Source organism: Pseudonaja textilis, chromosome 4 (genome assembly GCF_049901715.1).
Source record: "Pseudonaja textilis isolate UNSWEBS1 chromosome 4, rPseTex1.2, whole genome shotgun sequence".
NCBI classification, from domain to species: Eukaryota; Metazoa; Chordata; class Lepidosauria; order Squamata; family Elapidae; genus Pseudonaja; species Pseudonaja textilis.
The window spans coordinates 90,842,688-90,858,141 of record NC_141993.1 but is presented as its reverse complement, the minus strand read 5'-3'; the positions used below and the strand labels follow the sequence as shown (position 1 = coordinate 90,858,141).

General features: G+C 46.3%; 1 protein-coding gene across 10 annotated transcripts in view; it reads left to right on the top strand.

The window, feature by feature from the left end:
* Positions 1-15,454, top strand: part of TNK2 (tyrosine kinase non receptor 2) — a 106,837-nt gene that overhangs the window by 49,510 nt on the left and 41,873 nt on the right. For all 10 annotated transcript variants that reach the window (XM_087933687.1, XM_087933693.1, XM_087933692.1 and 7 more), the window contains 7 exons: positions 70-140; positions 1,134-1,346; positions 3,455-3,607; positions 4,115-4,392; positions 8,382-8,508; positions 10,095-10,241; positions 11,194-11,288. In XM_087933687.1, the coding sequence (XP_087789813.1) occupies positions 70-140; positions 1,134-1,346; positions 3,455-3,607; positions 4,115-4,392; positions 8,382-8,508; positions 10,095-10,241; positions 11,194-11,288 (1,084 nt within the window). The remainder of the gene's footprint in view (positions 1-69; positions 141-1,133; positions 1,347-3,454; positions 3,608-4,114; positions 4,393-8,381; positions 8,509-10,094; positions 10,242-11,193; positions 11,289-15,454) is intronic.

Here is a 15,454-nt window from a genome sequence, read left to right as displayed (position 1 = left end):
ATCTGTTGATTCTTCCTCCTCCCCCCCTTCCCCCCCCCAGTTTTGTGACTGCTTGTTTTATTTCTGTAGGTCAGAGACGCCTCTGGGAGGCCGTGAAGAGGAGGAAGGCTGTGTGCAAACGGAAATCCTGGATGAGCAAGGTGAGAGAAAGAACGGGGAGGAGGGGCTCCTGAGGACTAGAAACCTGGCAGAGTCTTTAAAAAGAAAAACAGAAAGGTTTATGGGCCAGTCACCAGGAGACTGTGAGTTCTAGTCCCGCTTTCGACACGAAAGCAGGAGTGGTTGACTTTGGGCCAGTCTCCAGGCAACGGCGAGTTCTAGTTTCCTGCCTTTACTGTGAAAGCCGGCTGGGTGACTTTGGGCCTCTTCCTCAGCCCGAACTACCTCACAGGGTTGTTGTAGTGTGAAAAAAAATAGGAGGAGGAAGGCCTATTAGGTTGTAGGTGGGATAAAAAGAAAAATCTATATATAAAAAAGCAAAATACCCCTCATGCATCATCACAAAATCTCCAGAACCGTAAAGCCTACAAACTTGAAATTGGGCACCTATGTTCCTCTTGGCTTCTAGGGGCTCACTAAGAAAGGATTTTTCCAAATGACCCTCAGAGCATTAGCATTTCCATTATTATTATTATTATTATTATTATTATTATTATTATTATTATTATTATTATTATTATTATTATTATTATTATCTGATGCTAAGGAGTTCTACTTCCTCTCCCCACCTGGAAAGAAATCTCTTCCAAATGCAAAACCCAAGCAGAGGAGTTTCAGTTTCAGTTTTATAGCACCAAGCAGCTTTTAGTACAGAACAGTTGAGCTAAGCCCCGCCCAGGCACCTTGCTGTCTCCTTGCTCACACAGCAAATACCGTTTCAGTTTCCAGACAGCCCTCAACTCCGACACACTGACAGGACGCTAGCCAGATGAATCCCGACGGATGCTGGCAGGCAGGGGCAGAATTTTTTTCCCCCCTTATTTTTCTCCACAAAAATCTAGGCCCGGCCACATAGTTCTGTAGCGAAGCACGGGGGATCGAGCTAGTAAATAAATAAACCAGACTTCCTCTCCTTCACAACTTCGGCCACCCCGGTCTTTGTCCCCTGACGCCTGTCTGCCGTCTCCTCACAGGTCTTCAGCGCGAAGCGCCCTGACTCGGAGATGCCCCCGTTGCCCCCGAGTCTCTTGAGTAAGCAGCCGAGCCCGGTGGCCCTCGAGGAGTCCCAGCAACAGGCCTTGACCTGCCTCATCAGCGAGAAGGACCTGGTGTTGCTGGAGAAACTGGGCGACGGTTCTTTCGGCGTGGTGCGCCGCGGGGAGTGGTGCGCCCCGTCGGGCAAGTTGGTAAGCCATTACAAAGGGGTGCCGCCGCTTCCGGCTAGCCAGGTTTTATTTTAAGAACCAGACTTAAACTCCTGGGAGTAAGTTCCGTCGAAGGGCGGACTTTGAAGAGGTGCGGACTTCAGCGCCCAGAATTCCCCCCAGCCTCTTGGAGGAGTTGAACTTGGGAGTTGGAAGTCCCACACGTCTTCAAAGCGGCCAAGGTTTGGACGCCTGGACTAGATGATCTTTGGAAGTCCCTCCCAGGTTCACAATTGTAAAGCGCAACCTCTCAGAAACCGAAGGAAATAGGATAACCTTTATTGTCGTGTTTTTTTTTACAGTGGGCACACTGGCACACATTAAGAATGGCTTGGACTGAGAATAACTTTTATTGTCACTTTGAATGTGCCCTAATCCGCATACATTAAAATGAAATTTCGTTGCGTAACAGCTCCCAAAGGATCTCCACCTCCAATATACACTACATCAACGTGAAAAAAAAAAAAAAAATCTTTTTGCCTTTTTTTAAAAAAAAAAAAAAAAAAAAAAAAAAAAAAAAAAAAAAAAAAAAACAACAAAAAAAAACCCAAAAAAAAAAAAAAAAAAAAAAAAACCCCCCCCCCCCCCCCCCCCCCCCAAAAACCAACCAACAAAACCACAAACAAAAAAAAACACACAACCCACAAAAAAAAACCACCCACAAACCCCCAACATCTATCCATTCATCTTATATTTATTCCTCCATATATCCTATATTTATCCATCCATCATCCATCCATCCATCCATCCTTCTGTATTCATCCATCCATATATCCATCTATTTATGTACCTATCCTACTATATTCATCTATTCATCGATAATATTCATCTATCTTTCTATATTCATCTATCCATCATCCATCTTATATTTATTCCTCCATATATCCTATATTTATCCATCCATCATCCATCCATCTATCCACCCTTCTATATTCATCTATCCATCCATCCATCTATTCATGCAACTATCCTATATCCATCCATCCATATATATCCATATATCCATCTAACTACCCTATATTCATCTATCCATCCATCTTTCTATCCATCATACTTCCATCTATCCATCCTTTTATATTCTATCTATATATCCATCTATTTATGTAACTATCCTATATTCATCCACCCATCCGTCTGTATCTTTCTATATTCATCCATCCTTCCATCCATCCATTCATCTATCTATATTCATCCTTCCATCCATCCATTCATCTATCTATATTCATCCATCCTTCCATCCATCCATTCATCTATCTATATTCATCCTTCCATCCTTCCATTCATCTTTCTATATTCATCCATCCTTCCATCCATCCATTCATCTATCTATATTCATCCTTCCATCCTTCCATTCATCTTTCTATATTCATCCATCCTTCCATCCATCCATTCATCTATCTATATTCATCCTTCCATCCTTCCATTCATCTTTCTATATTCATCCATCCTTCCATCCATCCATTCATCTATCTATATTCATCCTTCCATCCATCCATTCATCTTTCTATATTCATCCATCCTTCCATCCATCCATTCATCTATCTATATTCATCCATCCATCCTTGTATATTCATCCATCCATTCATCCATCCATTCATCTATCTATATTCATCCTTCCATCCTTCCATTCATCTTTCTATATTCATCCATCCTTCCATCCATCCATTCATCTATCTATATTCATCCTTCCATCCATCCATTCATCTTTCTATATTCATCCATCCTTCCATCCATCCATTCATCTATCTATATTCATCCTTCCATCCATCCATTCATCTTTCTATATTCATCCATCCTTCCATCCATCCATTCATCTATCTATATTCATCCATCCATCCTTGTATATTCATCCATCCATTCATCCATCCCTCCATCCACCTATCCTACATCCATCCACCTACCTACCTGCACCAATACGCATCAATGCTTATAATCCCATCTTGAGTACATGTCGGAAACGGGACGCTTGAGAGCATAAAGCCTCCCAACCTGGCGCCTGATCTTGGCAGGTGGATCTAGACAAGGCGCGGGATCCGATTCTAGATCTGGCGGCGGGAGAGGCTGATCACCTTTTCCTTCCCATTCCGCAGCTGAACGTGGCGGTCAAGTGCCTGAAGACGGACGCCCTGAACCAGCCGGAGGCCCTGGACGACTTCATCCGTGAGGTCAACGCCATGCATTCCCTGGACCACGTCAACCTCATCCGCCTCTACGGCGTGGTGCTCTCCAACCCCATGAAGATGGTGAGGGACACGCCTCGCATTCCCCACTCCAAAACCCTGGAGCCTGGGAGAACAACGGGATTAGGGTGGGGGGTGGCTGTGATCTTGATAACGGGTAGTCCTCAACGTAATGCCCGTAAATCATGGTCCTAAGATGGTTGTTAAGTGAACCACGATGTGATTACACCCCGTTTGCAGCCTTCTGCGGTCGCTAAGGGGCCCAGGGTCCTAAATGCCAGTCCCGGCAGTTAAGCATACCCAGCAGTTACCCAACTGGCAGTCATTGAGCCCCAAAAAATTAACCGAGCCTGGCAGTCTCAGTCCTGCCAGTCATTAAGCAGACCCAGCAGTCTTTGAAGGAGTCCTGGCAGTCATTAAGCGAGTCATTAAGCACGCCTTTACTGGCTACACACACACACACACACACACACACACAGAGTTTTGTTTTGTGGACGTGGTGTCTTGCGCCTCGGAGGGCTTCCTAAGACCTAACCCCTCCCCATTCTTGTGCCCCCCTCTGCCACTCAGGTGACCGAACTGGCCCCGCTGGGCTCCCTGCTGGACCGCCTGCGCAAGAACCTGGGCCACTTCCTGATCGCCACCCTCTGCCACTACGCCATCCAGATCGCCCGCGGCATGGCCTACCTGGAGTCCAAGCGCTTCATCCACCGCGATCTGGCTGCCCGGAACATCCTGTTGGCGGCCAACGACCTAGTCAAGATTGGGGACTTCGGCCTCATGCGCGCCTTGCCCAAAAACAACGACCACTACATCATGCAGGAGCACCGCAAGGTCCCCTTCGCCTGGTGAGAGTCTCCCCACCCCACCCCACCCCTGGTTGCCAAGGACACTGGGCTGCGTTCACACCAGTGGGGAGTGTTAGGATTCCGGCAGTTGCCCCCAATTCAATCACGAGTCTCGAGCCCAGCTTCAAAAGACATCCAGTTATTTTATCAGGAACGTCATGTCGGCATGGACCAAGTGGAGCCAACTCTGACCCTCAGTTAATTCAGCTCTGACCCCCTTTCCCCCTCCCTCCAAGAATGTGTAACTCAAGTCACATTCCCCAACGAAGCAGTTTCACGGGTTGTAGAAGTCACTCTGTGGGTTTCTGTGGAGATGACCTTGACGTTACCGGGGTTGGAATGTGCTTTGTTTTGTGACTGTAAGTGCGACCTTGATGCAGGTGCGAGGTTCACTTTCCCATTCCCCCTTAACCTCTGGCAACTCGAGACAGGTCAGGTGTCAGGATTCCGGCAGTCGCCCCCACGTTTAAATCACGAGTCTCGAGCCAAACTTCCAAAACTTCAACAGGATTTATTGGGAGTTAACATGTCCGGCACTGCCTGGGTGTAGCCGACTCTGAGGCACATCATTCATTGTTACTCTTGACCCTGTTTCCCCTGGGTGTATCCTAATTCATATTCTCCAATGGGACACATCCATAGCCAAGAATCTTCAATCGGGCTCTTTCCAGTCAGATATTTGCATGGCAGACACTTCAGTCGCCTAATTTTACTATCTTTGAAAAGCTATGTATGGAATGCGCTTTCGGTTTCCAAGCTGCCACACAGCTGTTTAAAATCCCTTCCCCCCCCTTCCCTTTTAAAAACCATAGAAATATTTTAGGAGTTGACATACCGCTTCATAGCCCTTCTCTAAGCTGTTTTACACAGTCAGCCTCTTTTGCCCCCAACAATCGGGGTCCTCGTTTTACCGACCGTGGAAGGACAGAAAGCTGAGTCAACCTTGACCCTGGTTTTCCCCCCCACCCCTGGGGGTATCGTAATTATTCTCCAATGAGATACCTACATAGCCAAAAGTCATCGATCATGTTCTCCAGCGGTCGTCAACCGGTGGTCCGCGGCCCACTGGCGGTCTATATTTTGGCGGTCCGCAGAGAAATGTCACCCCCAGAGCACCCCGCAAAGCAATTAATCCAGGCTGTGCGGGAACACACGGCCCGCGGAAACCCTCCACACCAACTGAGTCCTCACCTGGCAAACTTGCTATTTTTCCTTTTTTCCCCTACTATCAGCTGTTCTGGTATACTGGGAGATTTAGATTAACTAGAAAGTAGGAAAGTTGTTGGATTTCTTGCTTTCTAGTTAATCTTTAGATCTTCAGCTCTGCTTTTAAGCCGAACCTTCCTTAGGATTGAAGCTGTGCAGACTCAGTTAGCCGATGGCAGAAACGCAGATCTCTTTAGTGAATCTGTGATTCTGGAAGCAACTCAAATCTGCTTTGCCTGGTTTGGAGTAAAAGTTGCTCTTTTTAATAATAAAAAAAAATTATCAATATTTATATCAATATTTATAATATTTACATACAAGCCATGACCAGCAGGAACACAGATCTCTTCAGTGAATCTGTGATTCTGGGAGCAACTCAAATCTGCTTTGCCTGGTTTGGAGTAAAAGTTGCTCTTTTTTAATAATAAAAAAAATAAATCAATATTTATATAAATATTTATAATATTTACATACAAGCCATGACCGGCAGGCCGCACCCACAAATTAGGCCACACCCGCAGAACCGGTTAAGAAATAAGCTGTGCCGCCGGCGTTAGGCAAAACACGCCCACCGAGCCGCGCCCACCGAACCGAATTCAAATGGCAAGACCATTTTAATCCCACCCCTGGTTCACACAACACGCCGAAGCTGTTCTTTCCCCCTGTTCTTGTTCCTCCTGGCCCTTGGTGCTCTCTTGAGCTGGGTGGTTTCCTCGGCAGACGTTTCATTACCCAGCTAGGTAGCATCATCAGTGCCCAGCTGGTGATATATTACACCAGATTATACTGTCAGCGCTATTCTAACGTTGCCTGCTTTGGTAATGTAGCGGCTGCGACAAAGTAACCAAACTCTAGAGAGCACCAAGGATCCTACAGTCGTCCTTCTTCTCCTTCTGGCGCTGATGGTGTTACCTAGTTGGGTCATGAAACGTCTGCAAGAAAACCAAGCTCAGAGAGCACCCACAGTCCTCCTCCTCCTCCTCTCTGCAAACCCCTCTCCTTTCTAGTTCTGATGATGTTACCTAGTTGGGTCATGAAACATCTGCAAGAAATGTGAAAATGACTAACCTCAGGGAGCACCAAGGACCCCACAGTCGTCGTCCTCCTCCTCTTCCTCCTCCTCCCCATCACCACTCCATAAAGAGCCAGGCTCAGACAGCACCAAGGTCCCCAACGTTCAACCCTGAGTTAAAATATGCTCTACTCTCAGTACCTGTTATCTTAAATTAACACACTGTCTCGCTTCACGGATGCTTTCCTGCTTAGAGCAGAACTAGAACTCACCGTCTCCTGACAATTGGCTCAAAGTATCCCAGCTGGCTTTCATACCTAAGGCAGGACTAGAACTCACCGTCTCCTGGTGATTGGCCCCCAAAGCTGCCTCTCTTCTGAAGACGGTACTAGAACTCACGGTCTCCTGGCGATTGGCTCAAAGTATCCCAGCTGGCTTTCATGCCTAAGGCAGAACTAGAACTCACCGTCTCCTGGTGATTGGCCCCCAAAGCTGCCTCTCTTCCGAAGGCGGTACTAGAACTCACCATCTCCTGGCGATTGGCTCAAAGTATCCCAGCTGGCTTTCATACCTAAGGCAGAACTAGAACTCACGGTCTCCTGGTGATTGGCCCCCAAAGTGCCTCTCTAAGGCGGTACTAGAACTCACTGTCTCCTGACGATTGGCTCAAAGTCACCCAGCTGGCTTTCATACCTAAGGCAGGACTAGAACTCCCCGTCTCCTGGTGATTGGCCCCCAAAGCTGCCTCTCTTCCGAGGCGGTACTAGAACTCACCATCTCCTGGCGATTGGCTCAAAGTATCCCAGCTGGCTTTCATGCCTAAGGCAGAACTAGAACTCACCGTCTCCTGGTGATTGGCCCCCAAAGCTGCCTCTCTAAGGCGGTACTAGAACTCACTGTCTCCTGACGATTGGCTCAAAGTCACCCAGCTGGCTTTCATACCTAAGGCAGGACTAGAACTCACCGTCTCCTGGTGATTGGGCCCGCCCAGCCAGCTTTGTTCCCTTAAGCGGGACTAGAACTCTCCAACACCTGGCAATTGGCCCAAAGTGTCACTCATTTGGCTTTCGGGCAGTTCTAGAACTCGGATCTCCCAGATTCTGGTCTCTTGTGGCTTAACCACTAGAGTCTGAGCATGCATCCATGACTCTTTAACTAACCAGGGTAAGCCCTGAAGACCCACTCCCCAGCCGCGTGTCAACTCATAAAATATTTCTGTGATCTTTTTGGAGTTGCCAACAGAAAGGGAGAGGGAGGACAGAGCAATGCGGCAGCTTGGAAACCGAAAGTGCATTCCATAAATGTTTTCAAAGCTAGTAACTAGGTGACTTAAAGTTTCTGCCATGCAAAATTCTAACTGGAGAGCACAATTGATGATTCTTGGCTATGGCTGTGTCCCGTTGGAGAATATGATTTATGACACACCCAGGGGTTGGGGGAAAACCAGGGTCAACGGTGACAATGAACGATGTGCCTCAGAGTCGGCTGCACCCAGGCAGTGCCGGACATGTTTGACTCCCAATAAATCCTTTTTAAGTTTTGGGAGTTTGGCTCGAGACTCGTGATTTAAATGTGGGGGGGCGACTGCCGGAATCCTGACACCGTGTGCAACTCACAAGTTGATGGGGATCTGAGAACCCTGTTCTTTGGGGATCCTGGGAGTGGATTATGGGATCAGTGGCTCTCGGCCTTGAGAACTTGAGCATGACGACCTCTCTGCTTTCTCTCCCCCACCTGGACTGCCCTTCCCCCCCCCCCCAACCTGGATCAGGTGTGCCCCGGAGAGCCTGAAGACGCGCACCTTCTCCCATGCTAGCGACACCTGGATGTTTGGCGTGACCCTCTGGGAGATGTTCACCTACGGACAGGAGCCGTGGGTTGGCCTTAATGGCAGCCAGGTATGACGGGAAAGGCTGGTGTGTGTGTGTGTGTGTGTGTTCGTGCGCGCACGTGTGCAGGCAGTCCTCAACGGCCACAGCAGACCCCAACATTTCTGTTCCTAAGCGAGACGAATCTTTCTCCTATTTTGTGGCTTTTCTGGCCATCGTCGTTAAGTGAATCGCTGCAGTCGTTAAGATAGTAACCCGGTTGTTAAGCGAATCCAGCTTCCCCGTTGATTCCGCTTGTCAGAAGGGGATCCCAGGACACTGCAACTGTCATAAATACGAGTCAGTGGCTAAGCCTCTGAAGTTGTTGTCACAGGTTATTCCTCAACGTACGACCGCAGTTGAGCCCAGCATTTTGGTTGTTAAGCGAGTCATCGGTTAAGTGAGTTTTGCCCGATTTTTACGAGCCTCCTTCCCCCCGGCTGTTAAATGAATCCTTGCCGTTGATGAATTAGTAACCCGGTCGTTTAGTGAATCCGGCTTGCCCCATGGTCAGAAGGCCGCGAAAGGGGATCCCATCACCCAAGGACGCTGCGATCGTCATTAAGTATGACCCCCGTTGCCAAGCGTATCAATTTTGACCCCACCACCTTGCGGATGCTGCAACGGTCGTAATACAAAACTCGGTCATAAGCAGGGGTACGATTCAACCTGGTGTAACAACCTGTTCGCTCACAGCTGATCCTCGGAGCAACGAGTTTGCTCGAATCAGGCCGTACCGGTAGAATCCCACCCCTTGGTCATAAATCACTGCTTTCCGTGTTTTGTGGTTCGACGGCAGCGGAATCGGACAGTGGGGAAGAACGAGGACCAGTCCAGGAGTCCGGGGAGGACTCGGACGAGAGTCCTGCATCCGATGCAGAGTTGGGGCCAGGACCATCTGGGAATGGGGTGCTGCCTCTGGAGTCTGGCAGCAGTGAGGAAGAGGAACCAGGGGAGCCTCTTCCTAGTGCGCGTATGCACAGAGCTGCCAGAAGGCGAGAACAGCTGAAACAAAAGCGGCGACTCCGGGAGTAAGGCTTGAGAGGTGATTGCCCCTCCCATAAGGGATAAAGGTCAGGCAAAGGTGAAGAAACCTTTGCAGGAAGCAAGGTCGTTCGGTTCAAATTCATTCTTGAAGCGCTTTGTACTTCGGTTAGTGTTTTTTTCCCTAGTTTATTTGACACTTCTGCTGTTGTCAGCACTTCACAAGAAAGAAAGGTGGGTGCTTATCTCGAGGGACTGTTTGAGATTCATTCCCGGCTGGGAATGAAAACCATTCCCAGCGTTGCAATAAAACCAGACTTGTTTTTAAAATAAGCGTGTGCGTAATGACGGTCTTGTTCAGAACACTTGCGGCCATTGTAACTTTGGTCACTAAATGAACCACCATAAGTTGAGGACTACCTTGTCCTCGACCACGGAGATGCTGCAACGGTCCTCAGGGTTAATAGGAGCCCGAAGTCCCTTCTTTTCCCTTGTAACCGTCATTAAACGAACAGAGGACTATCCGTAACGCTTCCCAGGCTGGAACTGGCAGCTTTCCAATAAACCCCCCCCATTTCCCCCCTTCCACCCCCCCCCAATGGCTCCTAAATTCTGGCTTTCCTCCCAATCAGATTCTTCACAAGATCGATAAGGAAGGCGAGCAACTGCCCCGACCAGAAGATTGTCCCCAAGATATCTACAACGTCATGTTGCAGTGCTGGGCGCACAAGCCGGAAGACCGGCCCACCTTCGTCGCTCTGCGGGATTTCCTCCTGGAGGTAAGGAAGGAAAGACCTGGGCGACGCCCCGTTTCGCTTCCCGTCTTGACTGCTGCGATGCCCTCCGCGTGGGGCGGCCCTTGGAAACTCTCGGAAACCCTTCAGGGGGGGTCAAAATGCAGCGGCCTGCGTCCTCGACTTAAACGACCACGACTGAGCCAAGCGGCGGGATTCAAATCTATTTATTTTTATTACTGGTTCGGTAATAATCATCTTGTCCCACCTGGTGCGGAAATCTAGGAAAAAGCCAGGAATTTTGGCGCAAAATTCAGAGGTGGCTTGAGGCGGTGGTAGGACCGCGAGGGCAAACCTACGGCATGGGTTCCATAGGTGGCAAGCGGAGCCATTTGTGCGCATCTCCCAGCTGGTTTTCGGCCTCCGGGAGGCTTGAGGGGAAGCCTCCGTAGCCTCGGGAGGCAGAAAAAAGGGCCTTCCAGAAGTGCCAAAATGGGCCCCGTTTTAGCCTCCCGAGGCCCCATTTTACTACCCTTTCTTGCCATGGTTGTTAAGTGAGCCACTGGAAGTTTTTAAGAAGAGACTGGACAGCCCCTCATCTGAAATGGTATAGGGTCTCTCCTGCTCAGGGGGCTGGACTAGAAGACCTCCAAGGTACCTTCCAGCTCTATCCTGATTCTGATCAGTTGTTAAGGGAGTGACCCAGCTGTTAAGCGAATCAGGCTTGCCCCATTGACTTTGTTCGTCAGAAGGTCACAAAACGGGAATCCCGGGCACCGCCGGGATGCTGCCACCGTCGTAAATATGAGTCAGTTGCTAAGCTTTTGACCATAGCGATGTTGCAGTGGTCGTGTGGAAAAACAAGCCTAAGTCATCTTTTTAGTGCTGTTGTAACATTGAATGGTCACTAAATGAACTTGTTGTAAGTCGAGGACTACCTCTGAACTTTGGTTCAGAGATGTCACCCGTCAATCTTCCCTTTTTATTCCTCCCCCAGGCTCAACCCACGGATATGCGGGCTCTGCAGGATTTTGAAGAACCAGACAAACTTCTGATCCAGATGAACGATATAATCACGGTCATCGAAGGAAGGTAATAGAATAGAATTCTTTTATTGGCCAAGGGTGATTGGACACACAAGGAATTTGTCTTTGGTGCAAATGCTTTCAGTGTACATAAAAGAAAAGATAAATTTGTCATGAGTCAAGAATCATCAGGGACAACACTTAATGATAGTCAGAGGGTACAATAAGCCATCAAATCATACCAGGAAACAGTCAATACGAATCGTAAGGATACAAGCGATAAAGTTACCATCATACAGTCACAAGTGGGAGGGGATGGACAATAAGGAGTGATGAGAAGATTAATAGTAAGAGTAGTGCAGACTTTGTAAATAGTTGGACAGTGTTGAGGGAATTATTTGCTTGGCAGAGTGATTTGGTATTTGGGAAAAAAAACTGTCCTTGTGTCTAGTTGTTCTGGTGCGCAGGGCTCTGTAGCGTCATTTTGAGGGTGGGAGTTGAAACAGTTTATGTCCGGGATGTGAGGGGTCTGTAGATATTTTCACAGCCCTCTTTTTGACTCGTGCAGGATGCAGGTCCTCCATGGAAGGCAAGTCGGTAGACATTGTTTTATCTGCGGTCCTAATTACTCTCTGGAGTCTGTGTCTGCCCTGTTGGGTCGCAGAACCGAACCAGACCCTTACAGAGGCGCAGATGACAGACTCCATCCTTCCTCTGTAGAACCGGATCAGCAGCTCCTTGGGAAGTTTGAGCTTCCTGAGTTGGCGCAGAAAGAACATCCTTTGTTGTGCTTTTTTGATGACGTTTTTGATGTTAGGTGTCCATTTTAGGTCATGTGATATAGTAGAAGATAGAAATTGGAAGGTCTCCACTGTGGATACTGTGTTGTCTAGTATTGTAAGAGGTGGTCGTATGGGAGGGTTTCTTCTAAAGTCTACCACCATTTCTACGGTTTTGAATGTGTTCAGTTCCAGATTGTTCCGGTTACACCGCAAAGAGTATGCCTAATCTGATCATTTTATCTTAGTTTTTTTGTTTTAATCCTGCCTTTCTTATTTGTATACATGACTCAAGGTGTGGCAGACGTACCTAATATTGCTTCCTCTTCCCCTCTTTCCCATAACAACAACCCTGTGAGGTTGAATGGCCTGAGAAAGATTGTTGTTGTTAGTTGTTAGTCGCGAAGTTCTGTCCAACCCATCGTGGTCCCCATGGACAACGTTCCTCCAAGCCTTCCTGTCCTCTACGATCCCCTGGAGTCCATTTAAGCTCAGTGACTCCATCCAGCCACCTCATTCTCTGCCATTCCCTTCTTCTTCTATTTTTTGCGCTTAATCTGTTGTGGCCCACCAGCGGCCAGTGGAGCTGGCGGCAGACTCAGACAGTGAGGAGGTTGGGGAGGAACCTGGGCCAGCCTTGGAGTCTGGGGAAGGCTCGGACGAGGGCTCTGCGTCGGAGGCAGAGATGGGGCCAGGGCCATCCGACAGTAATCAGCTGCCTTCGGAGTCAGAGATCAGTGGGGAAGAAGAGCAGCTGGAGCCTGTTCCCAGTGTGCGCATGCACAGAGCTGCCAGAAGAAGGGAACAGTTAAGGAACAAGGGTCGACTTGGGACTAAAGGCTCAGGTGGACGGTGAATGGCCCCTCCCAATGGGAATAAAAGAGGAGCGAAAGGGGAATGGGGTTTGCAGGAGACAATTAGTTCATTTAATTAGTGTGAAGATTTTGTTCCTAACTTCCTCCTAAGTAATTGCTGCTACAGTGTGGCGTTTGGAAGCTATCGGCCTGGCAACTCTCCCAGCCTGATAAAGGTCTGTAGTTGTGAAATCTCACGAAAGACTGTTCGCTGGGAGGAATTCACTTTAACCTAAATAAAAGGGGTTTATTGGAATGAGGAGTCGGCTTCGTGATCTTGGGAAGCCTCGGTCACAACACAATCGTTCCCAGCATTCGGCTCTTCTCCAAGGTGTCCTTCCTTCTCACAAGGTGGCCAAAGTCTTTTGAGTTTTATCTTCAGGATCTGGCCTTCTAAAGAGCAGTCAGGGTGGATCTCCTCTAAGACTGACCGGTTGGATGGTCTTGCAGTCCAAGGGACTCACATTCGCCTTCTCCAGCACCGGAGTTCAAAGGCCTCCGTTCTTTGGTGCTCAGTCTTCCTTGTAATCCAACTTTCACAGCCATGTGTTGCAACGGAGAAAACCATAGCCTTGGTTCTACGCACTTTTGATACCTCTGCTTTTTAGTATGCTGTCTAGATTTGCCATAGCTTTCCTCCCCAGGAGCAAGCGTCTTTTAATTTCTTGGCTGCAGTCCCCATCTGCGGTGACCTTGGAGTCCGGGAAAATAAAATCTATCACTACCTCCGTTCGTCCCCATCTTGCCAAAAATTGAGAGGTGTGTGTGTGTGTGTGTGTGTGTGTGTGTAGTATATAATATATATGTATATACATACATACATACATACATACATACATATATATATATATAGAGAGAGAGAGAGAGAGTGAGTGAGTATATAGTATATAATATATATATATAGTATATAATATATATATAGCATTAGGCTTTGCTCGAGTATTTTCCCACGTCATAGTAGTTGTGCTTTTAAAGTTGTAGCAACGTTTCAACTTTAAAAGCACAACTACTATGACATGGGAAAATACCGAGCAAAGCCAATGCCATACATGTAAATACCCACGAAAACTTAAGAAAATATATATATATATATATATATATATATATATATATATGCGTGCACACACACACACACACACCGTTGTGTGAAAAAGTCCTGCACGGTTTACCGTTTATGACATTTTGGGATAGGCCATTGATTTTATGATATTGTATGCTAACTGCTACGCAAATATTGTTATATTTAAAAAAATACTGGTGGTTTTTAAGCGAAAAGCATAACCTTTTTCCAATTTGGTGCTGTTTGGATGGATGCTTACAATGCATGCTTACAATGACTATGAAAACAGATTAACTGATGCATACCCCGTGGCATACGTGTTGCAATTATTAAGGCCAATGCTAGTGTTTTGTTAACATTTTTTGTTGGTCGCCCTGAAAATTATTAAACGTTTGAATACAGTGTATTATCAGGGCATATCATTTACAGGAAAGCAAAGAAGAAAAAAAAAGGAATATTAACATATATACTAACAATAATAATAATAGTGTAACAATACTTTTAATTAAATTTCTCTTTAGATTAGCTTATTTGTAATTCTGTTAGTTATATTGGCATACTTATAATTATAGACCATCTTTATATTTAATTCATACATAACAATAATTTTCCTTCATCTAATTTCTACCTCTTATCTCTAACCACTTGTAAAATCGATTCCATGTTGAGTAATATTCTGTGTCTTCTTTGTCTTTTATTTTTAATGTCAATCTATCCATCTCTGCACAGTCTAATGTTTTCCGAATTACATCTTAATCTAATGGAGTGCTCTCATTTTTCCAGTATTGTGCAAATACAATCCTTAATGTTCTCAATATATGCAAAACTAGAGTTGTAGTCCCTCTATCTATTTGCCAGAAATTAAGAGGGCCGGATGCCATAATCTTAGTTTTCTTAATGTTTGAGTTTTAAGCCAACTTTTCCACTCTCCTCCTTCACCCACATCAAGAGGCTCTCTAGTTCATCTTCAGTTTCTTCCATTAGAGTGGTATTATCTGCATATCTGAGGTTGTTTTTTATATATATAAATTTTTTATGTTACTTTTAATACAAACAGTCAATCTTTCATTAAACAGCGTGTCTGGGTACAAATACCTTGTGCGATAACAATTAAAATGTACAGCCATTACATTACTATTAATTCTCTATTCTTAATAGTGATATATTCTAATCATGATAACAATCCACATCTTAACTTATTTAATTCTATTAACGTATTTTCTATATTTCACTAATCTTTTGTTTCCAACTCCTACTTATTCTCTAACCATCGATAAAATCATTCCCATATCATATAATATTCAGTTTGTTCCTTCTCTTTAATTGCAAGTGTTAACCTATTCATTTCTGCACATTCTAATATTTTCCTGATCACGCGCTCTTCACTTCCCCAGTTTTGTGCAAAGACAATTTTAGCTGCAGTTAATGCATGAATAATCAAATATACATGCTCTATTATAAATTTCAGGTAAGATCCCCCAATATGCTGTTGTACTTTATGGTAAGCTAGCAAAAAGTGGGATAGATAGCACCACCACCA